The sequence below is a fragment of the Oncorhynchus mykiss genome, chromosome 12 (genome assembly GCF_057628025.1).
Source record: "Oncorhynchus mykiss isolate SJ-2025 chromosome 12, ASM5762802v1, whole genome shotgun sequence".
Classification (NCBI taxonomy): Eukaryota; Metazoa; Chordata; class Actinopteri; order Salmoniformes; family Salmonidae; genus Oncorhynchus; species Oncorhynchus mykiss.
The window spans coordinates 63,781,369-63,798,628 of record NC_143033.1 but is presented as its reverse complement, the minus strand read 5'-3'; the positions used below and the strand labels follow the sequence as shown (position 1 = coordinate 63,798,628).

Genomic DNA, 17,260 nt, shown 5'->3' with positions numbered 1-17,260 from the left:
AAAGGTTGTGAACAGAGTTCCCCATGGTGGCGGTGGGGTTGTGGTATGGGCAGGCATAAGCTACGGACAACGAACACAATGGCATTTTATCGATGACAATTTGAATACACCGATATACCATGACAAGAACCTGAGGCCCATTGTTGTGCCATTCATCCGCTGCCATCACCTCATGTTTCAGCATGATAATGCACGTCCCCATGTCGCAAGGATCTATACACAATTCATGGAAGCTGAAAATATTCCAGTTCTTCCATGGCCTGCATACTCACCCATTGAGCATATTTGGGATGCTCTGGATAGTGTACAACAGCGTGTTCCAGTTCCTTCCAATATACAACAACTTCGCACAGTCATGGAAGAGGAGTGGGACAACATTCCACAGGCCACAATCAACAGCCTGATCAACTGTATGCGAAGGGGATGTGAGGCAAATGGTGGCCACACCAGATACGGACTGGTTTTCCGATCCACGCCCCTATCTTTTTTTTTTTTAAGGTATCTGTGACCAACAGATGCATATCTGTATTCCCAGTCATGTGAAATCCATAGATTAGGGTCTAATGAATTTATTTCAATTTTCTGGTTTCCTTACATGAACTTTAAGTCGGTAAAATCTTTGGAATTGTTACATGTTGCGTTTATATTTTTGTTCAGTGTATATATGAGAAAGAGAGAAACACACACACACACACACACACAGAGAGAGCAAGAGAGAGAGCTACTGAAAGAGTGAGAGAAAAAGAGATACAGAAAAAGTGAGAAAATGACAGAGCGAGAAGATTAAGACAGACACCGAGAGTGACAGATATCCTCCTCACCTGTCGTAGTGGATGATGAGTGAGATGGCCTCGAACAGGATGGCGTTCTTGGCGTTGGAGTGCTGAACCTTTTTGGACTTGGGTGGTTCCTGGGCCTTGTTCAGGATGGTCTCCAGACACTCCACCAAGCGGCCCTTCACGGCGCCATCCTCTGGTGGTGGGTAGCACTGCAGCAGGCGCAGCAGTTTACAGGACAGCCACGGGGCCGGGACAAAGTAGTAGGTGTAGTCCTGCAGGTCAGTGGAGGCTGAAGACACAATCTGGAGAAGGAGAACGGGAGGAGGAGAAAGAGAGATGGGTTGAAATCCTGGAGATAGAGACAGTGAGGCAAAGGGAGAATGGATCGCTGGACTGACATGCATGATTTTATAGGTATACATGAACACGTGCGCACATACACACGCACACACACACCCTGCTCAGACGAGAAACAGCCAGGGACACACAGGTTTTGAACTCATCTGGGTTCTTCGAGCTGAGACAGGTGATGAGGGAGATGGCTGCCGTGACAACACCCTGCGAGAGAGAGAGAGAGAGACACACGCTCATCATCAGAAACAACAGTAACACCTAAACGGCATAACCTTAGTCTCAATGAAGTCAGTAGTTAGGTTCCAACATCCATACCAGCAACCGAATGCATACAGTTTTTAGGCGAAATGGAAGAGAGCCTGTTGCGTTCAACATTAGCTTTTGGACATTAACAAGGCGACACTCTATCTTAACGCCTCCTCCACATTTACTGGACAGTGCAGAAGATAACCTCTCCTAACAATGTTTTTTTTTCTCGTCAAGACCAGTATCTGAGGCATCTATTTTCAGGCATTTTCTTTACGTTAGGTTACACTGGCTGCATTTAGACAGGAAGCCCAATTCTGCTTTTTTTCCCAGCAATTTGTCTTTTGGCCAATCAGATAACCTCTGAAAAAGATCTGATGTGATTGGTAAAAAGAGTAATTAGTGTGGGGGGGGGGGGGGGGGGGGGATCTGAATTGGGTTGACTGTGCCTAAGAGTGGTATTCTAGACTAGTGTGGATATTGTAACAGAGCCAGCTAGCGCCACCTATTGGCCTGGAAGATAAATGCACTAGCATAACTGATAAATCAGGGGTGTATTCCTTAGTGTAACAAACTGCTTTGCAATGGAAAACGTATTGCGAAAGCAAACGTTTTGCAACAAAAGCAAATGTTTCTAATTAGACAATTCAGTTTAGTCGCTCCCCGTTTTTACTGTTGGCTTCCTAGTGAATACACCACAGGTGTGCTAGTGTTGGTCTAGAGCAGAAATGTATGGCCTGTCTCTTACCATGTGCTGGTCGTTGAGGAGGTGCACCACTCGGGAGGTCCACTCCCCCATCAGAACCAGGTCTGGGGAGGCCTTGTACAGACGCAGAAGACACAGGGCAGCAGACTGCTTCACACTGTCCATGGTGTCCCTGGCAATCACATCACAAACACAATGCTCACTATAAAGGACTTACCAGTCTGCAACAACTCTGGTCATGGAAAGATATTGTCTGTCCCGCAGATTTAGTCTAATCATGCTGTTATAACATATTAATACAAAGAAAATCATGTCCTCAGTCCCTCTCCCCTTTCCTTTCCTTCATCCATCCTTCTCTTCCCAACCTCTCCCTTTGACAAATGTTGTTGTAAAAAGGCCTACAAGAATACAATTTGACTGACTAATTGCGCTCTCCCTCTCCCTCATTACTCCTCCCTCTCCATCCCCTCCATTCTTACCCAGCCACCAGAATGCGTGGGATCTCTCCAGCAAAGGCCTCGGCCATCTCACGGCTGCCCACGTTGGCGATGCAGTGCAGGGCCAGGCACATGAAGGTGGGGTTGCGGCTAGACAGGTCGTTCTTGATGGCGTTGTTGATGAGGCGGATCAGCTCGCTGTTGCTGTTCACCAGCACCGAGATGAACAGGTAGCCCTGAGAGGGGAAAGAGAGGGAGAGAGGGAGGGAAGAGGGAGAGATCAGGCAATCATATTTTATTTGTATAGCCTTTATACAACAACATTTGACACAAAGTGGTTCATGGTAACCCGACAAGCAGCAGCACAGTGGCGAGGTAACGTGTTAATTCCTAAAAGGAAGAAGCCTTGAGAGGAACCAGACTCAAATGGGGGGAGGGAGGGAGGAGAGCGGGGGTGAGGCGATATTTTAGAGGGATGAGGTGTAGGGGACAGAGGATGCAGGATGGAGGTAAAGGAGGGAGTTGCGTCATCGGAAGAGAGGTGAATATGATGAAAAGCAGAGCAGGCGGGGAGTGAAAGAGGAAATGTGTGTAGGGAAGCAGACAGAAAGAAGGGAAGGAGGGGAAGGGCAGAGAAAAAATAAAAAAATAATAGAAAGTGAGCTGTAGGGAGTGATGGCAGGATGCATTGTGGAGGGTTCATCCCTCCCTACAGTATTCATCTGCGTCCCAAATGGCACCCTATGGGCCCTGGTCAAAGGTAGTACACTATATAGGGACGCAATTGAGACACTCTTTCATGTGGCTGAGACTCAAAGACGGACTGGGCCATCATTACGATGCAGTCGCACGGCCTGAGCCTGAACCGTGGCTGCCTGCCACTACCTCTCACATCATATTCCTTCCCCTTTACTTTTTCCACACTTTGTTATGTTACAGCCTTATTCTAAAATGGATTTAAAAAATAAATCCTCAGCGAAATCCAAGCCATTAGGTCGAAGGAATTGTCCGTAGAGCTCCGAGACAGGATTGTGTCGAGGCACAGATCTGAGGAAGGGTACCAAAAAAAGTCTGCAGCATTGAAGGTCCCCAAAAACAGTGACTTCCATCATTCTTAAATAGATGAAGTTTGGAACCACCAAGACTCTTCCTAGAGCTGGCCCCCCAGCGAAACTGAGCAATTGGGGAGAAGGGCCTTGGTCAGGGAGGTGACCAAGAACCCAATGGTCACTGACAGATCTCCAGAGTTCCTCTGTGGAGATGGGAGAAAGGCACCTAAAGGACTCTCAGACCATGATAAACAAGATTCTCTGGCCTGATGAAACCAAGATTGAACTTGCGCTGCTGCGCCTTCTTCACCACGCTGTCTGTGTGGGTGGACCATTTCAGCTTGTCTGTGATGTGTACGCCGAGGAACTTAAAACTTTCCACCACTGTCCCGTCGATGTGAATAGGGGGCTGCTCCCTCTGCTGTTTCCTGACGTCCACAATCATCTCCTTTGTTTTGTTCACATTGAGTGTGAGGTTATTTTCCTGACACCACACTCCGAGGGCCCTCACCTCCTTCCTGTAGGCCGCCTCGTCGTTGTTGGTAATCAAGCCTACCACTGTAGTGTAGTCTGCAAACTTGATTATTGAGTTAGAGGCGTGCATGGCCACGCAGTCATGGGTGAACAGGGAGTACAGGAGAGGGCTGAGAACGCACCCTTATGGGGCCCCAGTGTTGAAGATCGGTAGGGTGGAGATGTTCTTACCTACCCTCACCACCCGGGGACGGCCCGTCAGGAAGTCCAGGACCCAGTTGCACAGGGCGGGTTTGGTTAATGCTTAATGACGAGTTTGGAGGGTACTATGTTGTTAAATGCCGAGCTGTAGTCGATGAACAGCATTCTTACATAGGTATTCCTCTTGTCCAGATGGGTTAGGGCAGCGTGCAGTGAATGGGAGAAACTCCCCAAATACAGTTGTGCCAAGCTTGTAGCGTTATACCCAAGATGACTCGATGCTGTAATCGCTGCTTCAACAAAGTACTGAATACTTAAGTAAATGTGCTATTTACTTTTTTTAATTGTTTAGCAAAAATTTCCCAGAACCTGTCTTTTGCTTTCACATTATGGTGTATTATGTGTGGATTGATGAGGGGGAAACATTTTTTAATCCATTTTAAATTCAGGCTGTAACATAAGAAAATGGGGGAAAAGCCAGTGGTCTGAATACATTCCGAAGGCACTGTATACAGCAGTTTTCAAAGGAAACAGCCTTAAACTTAAACTAACCAGTTATATAAAATAAAACTTGTTCCCAAATGTGTTACTTGATTGTAATAGAATTAAGTATTTCTATATATCTATTTGCTCATCTATCCATTCACCCATCCCTCCCTTAATTAGCCAGAAACCCTCTCCTCAGACAGAAAACAATTACACAGCAGAATAAACTGCAGAGGAGAGGCATTTCATTTTGTCGAGCAGCAGCATAGAAAGACGTGACCCAGAATGTTTGGAGTGTATTGTGACTGTAGGCTAATGTACTCTAATGCTAAATATGGTCCTGATTGAGTGAATTGCTATGCTGTTGGGGGCCTAATGCTCATCTCCTGTGTCACTATGGCTACGTCCCAATTCTCCACTCTTTTCCAGAAATGTGCACTTGCACACTCCCCGTCACTGATTTAAAAGCATGGAATTGGTGTACGCATTGGCTGGAGGGAGTTTCCACTATTGTCAAATCCATGTGAGAAACTGTGAAATTGCACACTTTGGGAGAAGGGTAGAGAATTGGGACGTGGCCACATTTTGTTTCGAATGCTGTCAAGCCATTTATTTAGAGAGTTAGAGAATTAGAATCCAAAATACTTGTCATGAATTGATCAATTTAATGTGCAATGGCGCAAACATGGCAGAACTCCCTACGGCTCTGTCGACTAGTGCCTCCCACTGGCTGCCACTTAATGTATGTTCTACATTGACGAGGGTGAGAAAGTTCAATAGCACTTCATTTGTAGTGATTGCTATCACAGACTTACATAATAGTGTTAGGGGCCTACATATATCGTCACTGGATTGATATTGGCCCAACCTGATGCATCTGAAGGCCTTATTACAAGGCTTCATTATGCCTCATAAAGATATGCTTTGTGAGCCTTTACATGCAACCACAAAATCATCATTATCAAGGTTATTCACTTAGATTATTGATCAACTTGAGTGATGCTTTGATACAGATTTGATCAAGTTGAGTACTGTGCACTAAGAAGATTCTGACTGACCTACTTGGATGCAAATTATTAGTCGTATTTTCCCTGGGCTATATGATGACAGATATTTGCATAGCTTTATTAACAGGGATTCTGTTAATAAAGCTATATGATTCTCTGCCACTCTACTCTCTTCTCTCTCAAATTCTCCTCTCGTCCTCTTCCGAATAGAAAGTCTTCTCAAATGCTTTCACATGGAGGGCCATTCTAGTCCAAGAGGCTTGTGGTCCTTTAGAGTTGGGTACAGAAGAAAGAAGGAAACAGATACTGTAACAATGACCCGAGGAAAACGAGAGACGGAGGTAGCCTATACATGCCTCCACATCATGACAAAGTTGTGTTGTGTAGCCATTGTCCATGTCCCAAATGGCACCCTATTCCTTATACAGTACACTCCTCTTCACCAGGTCCTCATTTCCCAGAGCCTTTGTGACATTAAGATCATCGTTAGAACCTTCGTACAATGTAAATTTAGTATCGAAGGTGTTTCCCAGAGCCTTCGTTAGTAACTTTTCAGTAAAATTCCGGAAACTTTCCGGTAAATTTTCCAAAAATGTTCCATGGGAAGTGAAGCCTGGGAATTTTGCTTAAATTCTTCAAAAAGTTAGCTTATAACAGTGAACCTTTTTTGAGAGATACACATGAGGTAATACCAGGTCTTGTGGCATATTTTGGTTAAACTATGCCCAATTCAATAGAATTGCAACTAGAGGTCGACCAAAATAATTAGGGCCGATTTCAAGTTATAACAATCGGTAATCAGAATTTTTGGACGCAGACTATGGCCGATTACATTGCATTCCTCGAGGAAACTGCGTGGCAGGCTGACCACGCGAGTGCAGCAAGGAGCCAAGGTAAGTTGCTAGCTAGCATTAAACTTATCTTATAGAAAACAATCAATCTTCACATAATCACTAGTTAATCTAGTAATATCCTCAACCATGTGTAGTTAACTAGCTTGTCCTGCGTTGCATATAATCAATGCGGTGCCTGTTAATTTATCATCGAATCATTGCCAAACGGGGGATGATTTAACAAAAGTGCATTCGTGAAAAAGCATACCATACCTAACCATAAACATCCATGCCTTTCTTAAAATCAATAGACAGAAGTATACATTTTTAAACTGCATATTTAGTTCAAATAAATTAATGTTAGCAGGCAATATTAACCAGGGAAATTGTGTCACTTCTCTTGCGTTCATTGCACACAGAGTCAGGGTATTTGCAACAGTTTGGGGCGCCTGGCTCGTTGTGAACTAATTTGCCAGATATTTACATAATTATGGCATAACATTCAAGGTTGTGCAATGTAACAGAAAATATTTAGACTTAAGGTTGCCACCTGTTCGATAAAATACGGAACAGTTCAGTATTTCACGGAAAGAATAAACATTTTGTTTTCAAAATGATAGTTTCCGGATTTGACCATATCAATGGCCAATGGATCGTATTTCTGTGTTTATTATGTTACAATTAAGTCTATGATTTGATAGAGCAGTCTGACTGAGCGGTGGTAGTCGGCAGCAGGATCGTAATCATTCATTCAAACTTTACAGCGTTTGCCAGCACCTCTTAGCAATGCTTGCTTCACAGCGCTGTTTATGACTTCAAGCCTATCAACTGCTGAGATTAGGCTGGCAATACTAAAGTGCATATTAGAACTTCCAATAGTCAAAGGTATATGAAATACAAATGGTATAGACAGAAATAGTGGACGCGTCAACATTCCTATAATAACTACAACCTAAAATGTTGTAACTGGGAATATTGAAGATCTGGGAATATTGAACCACCAGCTTTCATATGTTCTCATGTTCTGAGCAAGGAACTTAAACGTTAAACGTTACATGGTACATATTGCACTTTTACTTCCTTCTCTAACACTGTGTTTTTGCATTATTTAAACCAAATTGAGCATGTTTCATTATTTATTTGAGACTAAACAGATTTATTTTAACTTAATATAATATATAAATACAAAGTGTTCATTGTTCATTCAGTATTCTTGTAATTGTCATAATTACAAATATATATATATATATATATATATGTGAATATATATATATATATATATATATATATATGGGAACACTAAAATAACATCCTAGATCTGAATGAATGAAATATTCTTATTAAGTACTTTTTTCTTTACATAGTTGAATGTGCTGACAACAAAAATCACAAAAATTATCAATGGAAATCAAATGTATCAACCCATGGAGGTCTGGATTTGGAGTCACACTCAAAATTAAAGTGGAAAACCACACTACAGGCTGATCCAACTTTGATGTAATGTCCTTAAAACAAGTCAAAATGAGGCTCAGTAGTGTGTGTGGCCTCCACGTGCCTGTATGACCTCCCTACAACGCCTGGGCATGCTCCTGATGAGGTGGGGGATGGTCTCCTGAGGGATCTCCTCCCAGACCTGGACAAAAGCATCCGCCAACTCCTGGACAGTCTGTGGTGCAACGTGGCATTGGTGGATGGAGCGAGACATGATGTCCCAGATGTGCTCAATTGGATTCAGGTCTGGGGAACGGGCGGGCCAGTCCATAGCATCAATGCCTTCCTCTTGCAGGAACAGTTGACACACTCCAGCCACATGAGGTCTAGCATTGTCTTGCATTAGGAGGAACCCAGGGCCAACCACACCAGCATATGGTCTCACAAGGGGTCTGAGGATCTCATCTCGGTACCTAATGGCAGTCAGGCTACCTCTGGCGAGCACATGGAGGGATGTGCGGCCCCCCCCAAAGAAATGCCACCCCACACCACGACTGACCCACCGCCAAACCGGTCATGCTGGAGGATGTTGCAGGCAGCAGAACGTTCTCCACGGCGTCTCCAGACTGTCACGTCTGTCACATGTGCTCAGTGTGAACCTACTTTCATGTGTGAAGAGCACAGCGCCAGTGGCGAATTTGCCAATCTTGGTGTTCTCTGGCAAATGCCAAATGTCCTGCACGGTGTTGGGCTGTAAGCACAACCCCCACCTGTGGACGTCGGGCCCTCATACCACCCTCATGGAGTCTGTTTCTGACCATTTGAGCAGACACATGCACATTTGTTGCCTGCTGGAGGTCATTTTGCTCTGGCTCTGGCAGTGCTCCTCCTTGCACAAAGGAGGAGGTAGCGGTCCTGCTACTGGATTGTTGCTCTCCTACGGCCTCCTCCATGTCTCCTGATGTACTGGCCTGTCTCCTGGTAGCGCCTCCATGCTCTGGACACTACGCTGACAGACACAGCAAACCTTCTTGCCACATCTCGCATTGATGTGCCATCCTGGATGAGCTGCACTACCTGAGCCACTTGTGTGGGTTGTAGACTCCGTCTCATGCTACCACTAGAGTGAAAGCACGGCCAGCATTCAAAAGTGACCAAATCATCAGCCAGGAAGCATAGGAACTGAGAAGTGGTCTGTGGTCACCCCCTGCAGAACCACTCCTTTATTGGGGGTGTCTTGCTAATTGCCTATAATTTCCACCTGTTGTCTATTCCATTTGCACAACAGCATGTGAAATTTATTGTCAATCAGTATTGCTTCCTAAGTGGACAGTTTGATTTCACAGAAGTGTGATTGACTTGGAGTTACATTGTGTTGTTTAAGTGTTCCCTTTATTTTTTTGAGCAGTGTAGTAAAAATAAAGAAAAACCCTGGTATGAAAAGGTGTGTCCATCTTTTGACTGGTACTGCATGTAATGAGGAATTGAATGGGGAATTGATAGACACTAAGGCAAACAATTCAAACAATGAAGTTATGAAACAATGAACGTGCAAAAATTCACAGGAGAGAGCGCATTCTGGAGAGAGACGTGCATTGTGCATTTTAGCCACATTGACCTTCTTGGACTGTGCCATCCATGCAGCCTCTGCAATGGATTAGTTCACTGAGATGGGCGTGAATCAGACAGGTGTGCCATAAAAAAATACATATATACATATATATATATATATATTTGCTACTGCTCAACTAAAAACAAATCTCGGTCTACTAACAGCCCATCAACCAAACAATTGACCAGTCGACTAGTTGGGGTCATCCCTAAAACGTTGTCAGCCGTAATTTGAGACGTAAACATTGTTTTGTCTTAAGGTGCATTGGAGAGTTCCTCCCCCAAACACGAAAGAGGCATAATATAATCATTTAAATTATATCCCCCTGAACCTGGGTTGTGTTAGAGTGAACAGAGTTAAAGTGATCACCTTCTTGCACCTGCTGTGCCCTGGACACCATATGTGAATTGATCGCCCCCCATCTATATTCAGAGCCCGTGCTGTTAGGATATTGACCTCATTCTGTCAGTAGAAGATGCCTGGTTATTCTTTAAAAGTGCTTTCCTCACCATCTTAAATAAGCATGCCTCATTCATTTTTTTTTAACCAGGAACAGATATAGCCCGTGGTTCACTCCAGACCTGACTGCCCTTGACCAGCATAAAAACATCCTGTGGTGTACGGCACTAGCATCAAATAGCCCCTGCGATATGCAACATTTCAGGGAAGTTAGGAACCAATATACACAAGCAATTAGGAAAGCAATGGCTAGCTTTTTCAAACATAAATGTACATCCTGCAGCACAAACTCCGAAAAATTCTGGGACACTGTAAAGTCCATGGAGAATAAGAGCACCTCCTCCCAGCTGCCCACTGCACTGCGGCTGGTAAACACTGTCACCACCGATAAAGCCACCAAAATTGATCATTTCAATAAGCATTTTTCTACGGCTGGCCATGCTTTCCACCTGGCCACCACTACACTGGTCAACAGCCCTGCACCCCCCACAGCAACTTGTCCAAGCCTCCTCCATTTCTCCTTCACCCAAACCCAGATAGCTGATATTCTGAAAGAGCTGTACAATCTGGACCCCAACAAATCAGCTGAGCTAGACAATCTGGACCCTCTCTTTCTACAATTATCAGCCGAAATTGTCGCAACCCCTATTACTAGCCTGTTCAACCTCGTTATCGCATCGTCTGAGATACCCAAAGATTGGAAAGCTGCCGCGGTCATCCCCCTCTTCCAAGGGGGAGACACTCTAGACCTTAACTGCTACAGACCTATATCTATTCTGCCCTGCCTTTCTAAAGTCTTCAAAAGCCAAGTTAACAAACAGATTACCGACCATTTCGAATCTCACCCTACCTTGTCCGCTATGCAATCTGGTTTCTGAGCTGGTCATGGGTGCACCTCAGCCATGCTCAAGGTCCTAAACGATATCATAACCGCCATCGATAAGAGACAATACTGTGCAGCTGTATTCATCGACCTGGACAAGGCTTTCGACTCTGTAAATCACCACATTCTTATCGGCAGACTAAATAGCCTTGGTTTCTCAAAGGACTCTCGCCTGGTTCACCACTACTTCTCAGTCAGAGTTCAGTGTGTCAAATCAGAGGGACGGTTGTCCGGACATCTGGCAGTCTCTATGGGGGTGCCACAGGGTTCATCAATGACACATCAATGATGTCGCTCTTGCTGCTGGTGATTCTCTGAACCACCTCTACGCAGACAACACCATTCTGTATACTTTTGGCTCTTCTTTGGACACTGTGTTAACAAACCTCCAGATGAGCTTCAATGCCATACAACTCTCCTTCCGTGGCCTCCACCTGCTCTTAAATGCTAGTAAAACTAAATGCACGCTCTTCAACCGCACCTGCCCGCCCGTCCAGCATCACTACTCTGGACGGTTCTGACTTAGACAAATACCTAGGTGTCTGGTTAGACTGTAAACTCTCCTTCCAGACTCACACTAATCTACAATTAAATCTAGAATTGGCTTCCTATTTCGCAACAAAGCATCCTTCACTCATGCTGCCAAACATACCCTAAAACTGCCTATCCTGTCGATCCTTGACTTCAGCGATGTCATTTACAAAATAGCCTCCAACACTCTACTCAGCAAATTAGATGTAGTCTATCACAGTGCCATCCGTTTTGTCACCAAAGCCCCATATACTACCCACCACTGCGACCTGTATGCTCTCATTGGCTGACCCTCGCTTCATATTCGTCACCAAACCCACTGGCTCCAGGACATCTATAAGTCTTTGCTCGGTAAAGCCCCGGCTTTTCTCAGCTCACTGGTCACCATAGCAGCACCCACCCGTAGCACACGCTCCAGCAGGTATATTTCACTGGTCGCCCCCAAAGCCAACACCTACTTTGGCTGCCTCTCCTTCCAGTTCTCTGCTGCCAATGACCGGAATGAATTTCAAAAATCACTGAAGCTGGAGACCCATATCTCGCTCACTACCTTTAAGCATTATCTGTCAGAGCAGCTCACAGATCACTGCACCTGTACATAGCCCATCTGTAATTAGCCCATCCAACTACCTCATCCCCATACTGTTATTTTTTTGCTCCTTTGCACCCCAGTATCTCTACTTGCACATTCATCGTCTGCACATCTATCACTCCAGTGTTTAATTGCTAAATTGTAATTATTTTTGTCACTATGGCCTATTTATTGCCTTACCTCCCTTATTAACTTACCTCATTTGCACACACTGTATATAGATTTTACTTCTCTATTTTGTTATTGTTGTTCGTTCATTCCATGTGTAACTCTGTTGTTGTTTGTGTCGCACTGCTTTGCTTTATCTTGGCCAGGTAGCAGTTGTAAATGAGAACGTGTTCTCAACTAGTCTACCTGGTTAAATAAAGGCATTTTTTTTTAAATAGATTACATATTTCTTACTGTAAACAGAGGCAAGTCTCCACAGTATTTTTCTATGAGAATGTTCCACAATGTTGTACCCAACTGAATGTGCAATGTGGCATGTAAAAATGAAACCACTATTCTGACATGGCTAGAGTGAATGTGTGGTTTCCACAAGATTATCAAGGAAGGAAAGGTAGGAAGGAGGACGCATTTTCAAAGTACTCAAACCAGACCAAAGGCTACCATTGTGAAAGAGTTTGTACTGAAACACAGTAGGTCAACCTTAGACTTAAATATTTGTATATACATATCGTATAACACAATAGTCATACAGTCATACATACAGACATTTGTAAGACTACTTATAAGACTTTTAAAGTCTTTGATCTGGCAATTGAATGTTCAGGTCAGAATAGCTGAATACCAAAGCAGAGCTTGACATTCGAATGAATGACACTAAGTTCAATGATCTGTTGCACTGCAAATATAGACCCCAGAGTGGGTTCAGTAAATGCACCAGTGTAGGTTTAGTATCAACATTGACAGAACAGTTTAAGAGAAAAAGAAATACAGTGGCAGGCAACCAGTACAACCAACTGACAAAACAGAGACTGGGATATCAAGATAGAGACAGACAGACAATGAGAAATGGAGTGCCACAAACTGAAAATATACAGACAACCCACACACAGACATAGCCACAAGGGCACAGCACACATACATTTTTCATTCATACAAGTTGGGTGCTCTCTCTCACACATGCACACTTCACTTACGATCTGTTTCTCTGTGTACTTGTTGGAGCTGAGCAGGTTGACAGCCTCCATGTGTCCAAAGTCGATGTCATGTCCCAGCAGGAAGATGAAGAGTAGCTTGCAGACATACTTCTTCTTACTATAGCCATCCAGTGCCTTGTCCCCCTTGAACTTGGAGCGGATGTTGGCCAGCTCCTTATTGATCCGCTTGATCTCCGCCTCCTTGCTCTTGCCTGGGGAGGAAGTAGGGTAGCAATTTAAGTTTGGATTCAAGTTAATACTTTATTGCCATACCAACCAAAGTCGTAAGGAATTAGATTTAATGCAACTCATTAAAAACAAGGACAAAAAAAATACACATATACATACCAGGGATTGACATTCAGGTAAATTTGCCAGTGGCACACCACGAGAATGTGAATAACGCGAGTAATTTCAATAGCAGGTGATTTTAATCTTTAATTTCTGGGCTGATCAAGTAGTCTATAGAGTTCATACAGACATTGGCAAGTCAAATTGGAGGACTTTTTCAAGTGCTTCATTGTAATTTTCAAGGACCTAAATTATATATTTAATTGTTTTACTAGCCTATAGAACCCCCCCCCCCCTACATTCGTATGCATTACAACTAAAAACATTTATTAGGCCTTCCCAATGGCATTATGAGTTGAAATTCACATTTTTTATATTCTAGAATGTCAGAACAATGTGGGCATAGCCTGGCTAAATAAACAGTAGGGCTGGCCCCATTTAGTCGACTGGTCGATTGTTTTGTGGATAGGCTGTGGGTCGAACAAGATTTCTTTAGTCGAGCGGGCCTAATTGATTATATTTCTTTAATGGTCAGAAAATACACCGGTATGATTTGAGCCTGTCTCAGTGGACTAATCCATTGCTGAGGCCACGGGGATGGCACAGTCACTCGAAGTCATGTGATACTGAAATTGTATTTGGTTATTATGTAAAAATAATGGTGCAACACTAATCAATCTAATATTATTGTATAACAAATGCGCTTTCTCCCGAGTTGGATACGGTCGCTGTTCGCGGTTCAGAAAGAATCTTCAGTGCACCGTAGAATTGCTGCCTTTCCCTATGTTGCTATTTGCATAATAGCAAAGTTAACCATCATATTGGAATTGAGGACAACGTGTCGGAGGCAGAAGCAGCAGAAACGAGGAAACAGCCCTTGCCTTAGCCTAATTGTCTAAGAAAGTTCAGGAGATAGGAAACCCCAATTGAATTAGGTCTATAATCAATATCCTAACAATTAAATATGCCTGGCTTTATAAATCATCCATATACAGCATATTTGGAAAGTATTCAGACCACTTCCATTTAGCCACATTTTGTTACATGACAGCCTTATTCTAAAATTGATTAAATTAGACTTTTTGCCTCATTAATCTACACACAATACCCCATAATGAAAAAGAGAAAACAGATTTTTAGACTTTTTTAACATAAGTATTCAGACCCTTTGCTATGAGACTCAAAATTGAGCTCAGGTGCATCCTGTTTCCATTGATCGTCCTAGAGATGTTTCCATTTCCACCTGTGTCCACCTGTGGTAAATTCAAATGATTGTACAAGATTTGGAAAGGCACACACCTGTCTATATAAGGTCCCACAGTTTACAGTGCATGTCAGAGCAAAAACCAAGCCATGAGGTCGAAGGAAATGCCTGTTGAGCTCCGAGACAGGATTGTGTTGGGGCACAGATCTGGGAAATGGTACCTAAACATTTCAGCAGCATTGAAGGTCCCCAAGAACACAGTGGCCGTCATCGTTCTTAAATTGAAGAAGTTTGGAACCACCAAGACCAACCTGCCAAACTGAGCAATCAGGGGAGAAGGACCTTGGTCAGGGAGGTGACCAAGAACCCGATGGTCACTCTGACAGAGCTCCAGAGTTCCTCTGTGGAGATAGGAGAACCTTCCAGAAGGACAATCATCTCTGCAGCACTCCACCAATCAGGTCATTATGGTAGAGTGGCCAGACAGAAGCCACTCCTCAGTAAAAGGCACATGACAGCCCGCTTGGAGTTTGCCAAAAGGCACCTAAAGACTGAAACCAAGATTGAACTCTTTGGCCTGAATGCAAAGCATCTGGTCTGGAGCAAACCTGACACCATCCCTACGGTGAAGAATGGTGGTGGCAGCATCATGCTGTGGGGATGTTTATCAGCAGCAGGAACTGGGAGACTAGTCAGGATCGAGGGATCCTTGATGAAAACCTGCTCCAGAGCGCTCAGGACCTCACACTGGGGGCGAAGGTTCACCTGCCAACAAGACAATGACCCTAAGCACACAGCCAAGACAAAGCAGGAGTGGCTTTGGGACAAGTCTCTGAATGTCCTTGAGTGGCTCAGCCAGAGCCCAGACTTGAACCCGCTCAAACATCTCTGGAGACCTGAAAATAGCTGTGCAGCGACACTCCCCATTCAACCTGACAGAGCTTGAGAGGATCTGTAGAGAAGAATGGGAAAAACACTGTTTGTGTTACTTCCCAGTCCCTGCTGTTCCATAAGGTGTATTTTTACCTGCCACCTCTGGTGGCATGTCTTGTGGGGTATGCATGGGTGTCCGAGCTGTGGGTGTCAGCTTGTCAACACCTCTTACAAAAATAAGTCAATCTCTCTTCCACTTTGAGCCATGAAAGATTGACATGCATGTCATTAATGTTAGCTCTCTGTGTGTACTTTTAAGGGCCAGCCATGCTGCCCTGTTCTGAGGCAACTGCAATTTTCCCAAGTTCCTCTTTGTGGCACCTGACCACACGACTGAACAGTAGTCCAGGTGTGACAAAACCAGGGCCTGTTGGACCTGCCTTGTTGATAGTGTTGTTAAGGCAGAGCAGTGCTTTATTATGGACAGACATTTTAGCTACTGTTGTGTCAATATGTTTTGACCATGACAGTTTACAATCCCGGGTTACTCCAAGCAGTTTAGACACCTCAACTTACTCAATTTCAACATTAATCATTACGAGAGGTAGTTGAGGTTTAGGGTTCAGTGAATAATTTGTCCCAAATACAACACTTTTAGTTTTGGAAATATTTAGGACTAAGTTATTCCTTGCTACCCATTCCAAAACTAACTGCAGAACTTTAAGTGTTGCAGTCATTTCAGTTGCTGTAGAAGCTGACGTGTATAGTGTTGAGTCATCCGCATACATAGAAACACCGGCCTTACTCAAAGCCAGTGGCATGTCATTAGTACAGTAGCCTTGCATAACCACCAGCTGTAGGCCTAAGAGTGTGTCCTGTTTAGTATTAACACCATAACTTACTTAGGGATATATTTAAATATATAAACTACTGTATCAATGAATCATTCATTCATGGTCAGAACATTTTTTTATATTGTAAACTAACAGCAACTGTTTGGCACACACAATACTTGTAAACATTTCGACCTAATGATGAGGACGATCTTGCACTCAACACAGACACACTATTGAAGTCTGTCCATGTGGTGGCTAGTCAATCTCTCAATTTGAGATGCTGAAGAGTTATTGAGGGGTTATTGTATTATGTTTTTAAACGAGAAAGCAAACAAAAATCTGATTACCTTTGTAATGGAACGCTTTGTATGGAAAACCTAGTTGAAGCCAACAAATCAAAATCAAAATGTATTTTATTGGTCACATACACATATTTAGCATATGTTACTGTTGGTAAAGTGAAATGCTTGGGTTCCTAGCTCCAACAGTGCAGTAGTATCTAACAATTCACAACAGATACACACAAATCTAAAAAAATAAATAATAATAATAATGAAGAAATATATAAATATTAGGACGAGCAATGTCGGAGTGGCATTGACCAAAATACAGTAGAATAAAGTATATACATATGAAATTAGTAAAACAGTATGTAAACATTATTAAAGTGACTTGTGTTCATGAATTCCGATTGGTCCGACTAGCGTTGAATAGACATTAGCACGGGTACCATCTGTTTCAGTTTGTCTATAAGAAGCGATGAGCAGAATGGATTCCCGATCCGATTTTCTGAATGGAGGGCAGGGGAGTGCCTTGTAGCCATCTCGGAAGGAA

General features: G+C 43.5%; 1 protein-coding gene across 6 annotated transcripts in view; it reads right to left on the bottom strand.

Annotated features, from left to right (window-relative positions):
* ap2a1 (adaptor related protein complex 2 subunit alpha 1) overlaps positions 1-17,260 on the bottom strand; it is a 52,632-nt gene that overhangs the window by 29,145 nt on the left and 6,227 nt on the right. For all 6 annotated transcript variants that reach the window (XM_090192924.1, XM_090192925.1, XM_090192926.1 and 3 more), the window contains exons 2-6: positions 13,223-13,434; positions 2,565-2,758; positions 2,128-2,257; positions 1,236-1,337; positions 822-1,081 (exon numbers count right to left, since the gene is read on the bottom strand). In XM_090192924.1, coding sequence (XP_090049050.1) covers positions 822-1,081; positions 1,236-1,337; positions 2,128-2,257; positions 2,565-2,758; positions 13,223-13,434 — 898 coding nt within the window. The remainder of the gene's footprint in view (positions 1-821; positions 1,082-1,235; positions 1,338-2,127; positions 2,258-2,564; positions 2,759-13,222; positions 13,435-17,260) is intronic.